Source organism: Nannospalax galili, unplaced genomic scaffold (genome assembly GCF_000622305.1).
Source record: "Nannospalax galili isolate Female #2095 unplaced genomic scaffold, S.galili_v1.0 scaffold101, whole genome shotgun sequence".
Lineage (NCBI taxonomy): Eukaryota > Metazoa > Chordata > Mammalia > Rodentia > Spalacidae > Nannospalax > Nannospalax galili.
The window spans coordinates 500,412-506,675 of record NW_008345700.1 but is presented as its reverse complement, the minus strand read 5'-3'; the positions used below and the strand labels follow the sequence as shown (position 1 = coordinate 506,675).

At 48.7% G+C, this 6,264-nt stretch overlaps 1 protein-coding gene across 2 annotated transcripts in view; it reads right to left on the bottom strand.

Annotated features, from left to right (window-relative positions):
- Maea (macrophage erythroblast attacher) overlaps positions 1 to 281 on the bottom strand; it is a 37,162-nt gene extending 36,881 nt beyond the window's left edge. Inside the window, exon 1 of one of the 2 annotated variants that reach the window (XM_008841815.3) lies at positions 136 to 281. In XM_008841815.3, coding sequence (XP_008840037.1) covers positions 136 to 204 — 69 coding nt within the window. In that variant the 5' untranslated portion in view covers positions 205 to 281. The remainder of the gene's footprint in view (positions 1 to 135) is intronic. The other variant, XM_008841814.3, reaches the window with a different exon arrangement.
- Between the last annotated feature and the right edge of the window lie 5,983 nt (positions 282 to 6,264).

Here is a 6,264-nt window from a genome sequence, read left to right as displayed (position 1 = left end):
AGCGGCCCCGCCGATCCCGACCCCGCCCCCGGCCGCGCCGCCACACCGACAGCGGCCCCTAACCCCGCCTGCCCCCGGGGTCCCCACAGCCCCGGAGAAGACACAGCCAGGCCGCAGACCGCGCCCAGCGCGCACCTTGAGGGTCGGGTATTCCTGAACCTTCAGGGTCATAGACAGCTGGGCCGCTGACTCCTGCACCGCCATCTTGGTCCAGCCGAGCTGGGGAGACAGACGCGCGGCACGCCGGGCAGTGACGTGCGACGCAGTGAGGGGGGCGGAGCGGCCCGCGGGCCTGGAACCAATCGCGTTGCCTGACCGCTCGGCGGCTGAAGCAGTCGTAGGCCAATCACCACCGGTCTGCCTAGAGCTCGGCCAATCGGCGACAGCCCTGGAGAGCGGCTTCCGCATTGAATGGTCCGCCGCGTCTAGGCCACAGATGCGGTATTTTGAAAGGGGCGGAGCCGCGGGCGGGATTCGCTGGCCGGAGGTTGGGGCCCCGGCGGCGCGCTTGGGGGTGTCCTGTTGGTCAGTGGCCCTGCCCCCAGTGGACGCGTGGACCCCGTGGCCGTCACCTCCTGACGGTCTCTCGGCGTGTGGCTTCTGACCCCCCCAGTGTATCCGGGGACTACTTTTCTTCGTCACCATTTTCACATAGCAGTGCTGGATTCCTCTTGCTTCCTATTGGAAGATGAAAAGCCAGTGTTTAACGTTCTCTGTGTAGGAGAGGATTGTGAGCTCCTGGGTCTGCCTGCAGCGATACCGTAATGGGCACTTAGGAAGTGCTTTTTCTGAAAAGCATTGACTCCTTGATTTGGGTCTAAAAGGCTCCAAATGTCTCGTCATTGTCCTACACCTGTAGTGGAGTTGGATTCCAGGAGCAACAGGACTGATGAGTAGACATCTTTATAACAGGGGACTGAAACTAAGCAAGATGAGCGTAGGATAGACCCCCCCAGCCCCCGAGTGAGGGCAATTACCTGTGATTTAGTCTGCACCTTCGAGAAAGACTATTCATAATAGGAATCAGCTTGACCCCTCAGGCAACAAGGACTTCTTTGAACGGCCTTGCAGAACCGGAACTGAGATAATAACCAGACCACGATAATAATCAAACCACACCTTGAATAAGATTGCCTAATTATACATACCTTTTGCCCCTTGCGTTTAAACCTAAAGTTCCTTCAGTGGCCAGACAATAGACTTGTGATCACTGAACCCCTTTATCTGTACTTCCCAACATTCCCTTTTCTTTCACCATTAGTTGGTGAATTGAGACCTATGGCTGAGCCCTGCCTGTTGGGACTCCCCATTGGATTTTTTTTTCTGTAACACTCCAGTAACAGTACTTTCTTGTCTGGATCATTTCACATTCTCAACCTTTTAGAGTCACCAGTCTTTCTCACCTTCTTTTTAAAATAAAGTTGGAATTCATTTTATTAATTAGGAAATGACTTCTGCATCAAATTGTCTCGAGTGTCACAGAAAATTCTACAGTCATCAAGGTGCTTTGGATATTTTGAGACATAGCTTTGAATAAAGTGTTCATATCTCCACTGCAGCTCACTGAATTTTTGCCTTAACACAAGCTAGTCAAAAGGCAGAACTACTTTATGTTCAAGGGAAGGTTCTGTGTCCCTCCCCAGCTGGTATCACCTCTCCTTTGCGTTCTATCAGCTCTCCATGAATTAGTCATCTGGCCTGAGATGATGAAGCGAAGAAGGTGTTGAGGCACAGAAGTGCCCACTCATCCAGTCCAGACTTAGTTTTTGCCCAGGTGGTATTGCACATCCTTCTCTGTCACCACCCCATCTGATTCTCTTCTGTGGTCACATTTATGTTCAGTGCTTCAATAATTGATGCACCACAGCTCCTTAGAGGCTGATTTTATGGCTCTATGGATTCAAAACTAGCCCAAAAAGAAAGGCATAGATTTCATTTTCATACCATTGGTGCCATTTAGTTTTGGTGCCATTTGGAGTTAGGAATGTTCAGTGATAATAAGGTAGCAGTTTGCACACTGAAGATACAGAGACCTCCCACAATCTGATTGGATCCTTCACTCTAGAGTGTCTTGCATTTTAAGATAAAGCTGCTTTGGGATTGTTTTGGTCCTGTTTTAGTCAGTGTTCCTTTCAGTGACAAAATTCACAAGGAAAGAAATTGAAGGAAATACTTATTTTGGCTCATGGTTTATAGAAGTTTCAGTCTATAGTCAATTGACTCATTGCTTCTGGGCCCCTGTGGTGAGGCAGAGCATAATGGTAGGGAATATGTGATAAAGCAAAGTGTCTCCTCATGGCAGACTAGAGTCTCAGAGACCAAGAGAGACAAGGCATGCCCTTGTCCATTTGGCAAAGCAACGATAGTAGCTTCCCCACTAGGGTCTATGACCTAGGGCTTTTGTCCAGGTTTACAGTACCAAACAAGAATTTCCTTTTGTGAAGAAGGACTCAAATCCAATCAGAAAGTGCTTGGTTACACCCATAACAGTCATGTCAGTGCTGTGCCAGTGGGCACATCTTGCCTTGTAGGTTGGTAGTGTAGTATGCAGGGTCCATAGCTGAGTAAGTCAGCAGTTTTCTTCCCCAGCAGCCTGCGTAGCATCTCTCAGCACTGTGAAAGCCAGCCAGCAGGAAGGGAGGATGCATTTTAAAAAGAGCTGTAAGTTACTGCCTTTTTTTATGATTCTGAGGAACATTTACAGAGTATGAACAGAAAATCCTCATGTCTTGCTTTCCCAGAGTATGGCATCCATTTAAGCTGCCAACAGGAAAGGACTAAAGGTTTTCTACTCTTAACCCTATTCACCCTGCCACTGCCCAAGATAATAGTGCTTTGGGTATGTTGCATTTTTAAAAAATATTTATTATTTTTATTTTATGTATATGAGTGTATTGCCTGCATACATGTCGCTGCACCCATGTCGTGCAGTGCCCACGGAGATCAGAAGGTGTCAGATCCCTGGAACTGGAGTTATGAATGGGTGTTAGCTGCCGTGTGGGTGCTGGGAATCAAACCCAGGTCCTCTGCAAGAGCAGCCAGTGCTCTTAACCACTGAGCCATCTCTCCCACCTGAATGTGTTACATTTTTGAGACATTTTCTGGAAATACTCCACTCTGACACTGCAGACTGAGGAGAGTACTCATGTTCCAAAAGCACCCAGTGCTCTAACAGAAAAGACAGTGCTTGGCAACCTGTAAGTCAGCAGCAGACTCCAGAGCTGTGGGTAATATAGGGCCTAGGTCAACTCCAAGTATGCAAAGGAAGAAGGCTCCAGTGTGAGGGACATTTTAACCTGAGGCCTGGCCTCTGATATGTGGATGTGGAAGGAGGTAGGCTTGAGGTAGAGTCAACCTGCAGGTAATGCACATTACTTACTTCCTTTTGGGAGTGACAGTGCCTGGAGTCCACCACTGCCACAAGTTGATCAATCATCTAAAAGGAGGAAAATGCTGCCTGCTGGTTACTAAGTGACTGCTGAGAGGACCCTGTGCAACAAGAGGCTGTGTTTTCTTTCAAAAAAAACATTGGGGTTGGAAAGATGGCTCAGCAGTTAAGAGCACTGGTTACTCGTTCCCAGCATTCACATGGCAGCTAACAACTGTCTGTAACTCCAGTTCAGGGGATCCGATGCCCTCCTCTGGCCTTCTTGGGTATTGTATGTCCATGGTGTATTTACATACAAGCAAAACATTCATATGCACAAAAATAAATAAAATTTAGAAAACCATTATTATGGGAGATGTGTGATATATATGAGTGGGTGCCTGCCATGGTGTCCTTGAGGAGGTCAGAGGACAGCTTTGTGGAGTCAATTTTTTCCTTCTACCTTTACTTGTTCCCAGGATTGAACTCAGATCACTAGACTTGCACAGCAAATACCTATACCCATTGAGCCATCTTGCCAAGCCAGGAGACTGGTGTTTTTTGTTTTTTGTTTTTTGTTTTTAATGTGCGTATGAGTGTTTTGCCAGCATGTGTGTAAGTGTACCCATGTCATGCAATGCCCAAGGAGGCCAGAAGAGAGTGTCAGATCCCCTGGAACTGGAGTTACAAAAATTTGTTACCCACCATATGGCTGTTGGTAACCAAACATGGGTCTTCTGCAAGAGCAGCCAGTGCTCTTAACTCCTGCCCAATCTCTCTAACCCCAAGGAGGCTATTTTTTAATGACTGTCTCAGATCCTAAGACATAGTTTGGGGAAAGTGTTTTGATTCAGCACACTTGGCAGGCAGGTGGGCTGTTGGGTCTGTGGCTTGTTGGGTGGTCACAGCATCAGGATGTCCCTGGGTGCCCTGGAAAAAGCCAGAGGCAAGGGGTGCTTCTGGTTTGGGGTACAGCCTGGCTTTTTGAGAACTGATTCTGGAAGGTTTTGCTTCACTAAAAGTAACAATCCACACAGATCAATGGGCAGAAAGCTGGTGTGTGGGAGGGACCCCTTCCCTTACTGGCAGACTGGCAGAGGGACAGGGGATGGGTGACCTTTAGAGACTCTGAGGGACTCAAAAGGAAGTCCTCTGGAGAGAAGAGCCTAGCCACCTGCACTGTCACATCTGGAGCCAGAGGTTGGTCATTGTGCCTTCATGGGAAAGGAGGAATAGGTATTAGTCATATTGAAATGAAAGAGAAAAAAAACTCATCCTTTTTATCTAATCCAAACCCAACTGGAGCCACTACCTGCAGGAGAAATGGGGGCTCATCACCTGGCATTGATAAATGAGTGAATCAATGAACACGTTTTTGGAGGTTTTCACTGGATATCTGTCAACTGAACTGGGCCATTTCCACCTCCCCAGGCTCTAGTTTGGGGTGGGACAAGGTGCTGACTGAGCTGACTGATTGGAGCAAGACAGTTGGTGTAATGCCTCAGTGACAGTGGCTGAGGTCTTTGGTGACTCCCATCGAGACAAGTGAGGGGTCTCCAAGTGGGGGCAGCTTGTCTCCGCCTGCAGTGGCTAGTAGCCCTGTCTAGCAAAGTGTTGGAACAGAGGCCTTTATGGACTCTTGGACATGGGCTGCTGAGTTTTCAGATCAGATTCAATCCATTTCTTGTGTATATCACCTTTGTGTGCATTTGTTTAGCAGTGCTGGGATTGAGCCCAGGAACTCACAAAGCTAAGCAAGCGCTCTGGCACTGAGCTACATCCCCAGTTATATTTTATTTCTGACACTGGAAGGGCACATACACTTACATCTCTTCCACTTCCCCATTCCAGATTCTTTTCTTTCAGACATTCCAAACCCACACCTGCCTTCCCCGGGATGGTGTATGCCCTCCCCAGGGTTTTCCCTTCAGGTCCATGGTGCTTACAGGGATGAGGACACACTTTTCAGGCATTCGCCCTGCTGAAATGTAGGGACCTTGAACTGACCTTCCTTTTGGGAGAATCTCAACATTGTTGATACCACAGTGCCTCTGTGTGAAGCGGAGTCAAGTTAAAGTTTCTGGAGCACCTTAGTAGGAGCAGTTCTCAAAAAAGATGGCATCAGACATGAGCCAGGTCTCTGTCACCTGCTGATCACTTGTCTCAGCCATGGTGCTAGAGGCAGCTTCAGAAAGCATCTCAAAGGCTGCAGGAAGGGGCCATCCTGGTGGGGCTCTATCGCTGGAGAAGTGGCCTCAGTTCTGGTGTCTTCCCATCTCATCTGGGAGCTGAGGTCAGCAGCTGGCCTTCAGGATCTGACAGGTGTGATGTGACATTCTCAGTGGGATATATGGAAATCCACAGCCAAAGTGCAATTCACAAGCAGACCATGCAGGTGGTCAGGGTCATGTCAAAACTGTACACCAGTTTCCAAACTCTGGAGCCTAGAGGACCAGTCTGTCACAAGATATCTAGCCACCATGGGTAATGCTGAGGTGGTTTCTGAGACAATCTATTTTCTCTGCTGGAAGCACCCTAGTCTCTGCCTCCAGGGTCCTTCTCCAAAGGTCACTTGTGCCCAAGGTCTGTCTCTGGGTCCTCTGCACTCTGGCCCCTCAGAGATGCACTCTGTATGCCTGACAAAGCAAAAACCACAGGATGACAGACCAGGAAGGGGCTGGTGGACTCATAAGCCCTGGAACAAAGAAATGCTAGGCTCCAGAGTGCAGGGCAGTAGGAGGGGTAGGTGCTCCTGGTCAAGGAATGGGAATGAGTGACCAGTTGGGGAGCAAGTACAGAAACAGACAAGCAGACAGGCACAGAGCATATCAGTGGTGGAGCTGGGTGTTCAGTGTGGTGAGTGGCTTTCCACACCACAGCCAGTGCTATGACATTTC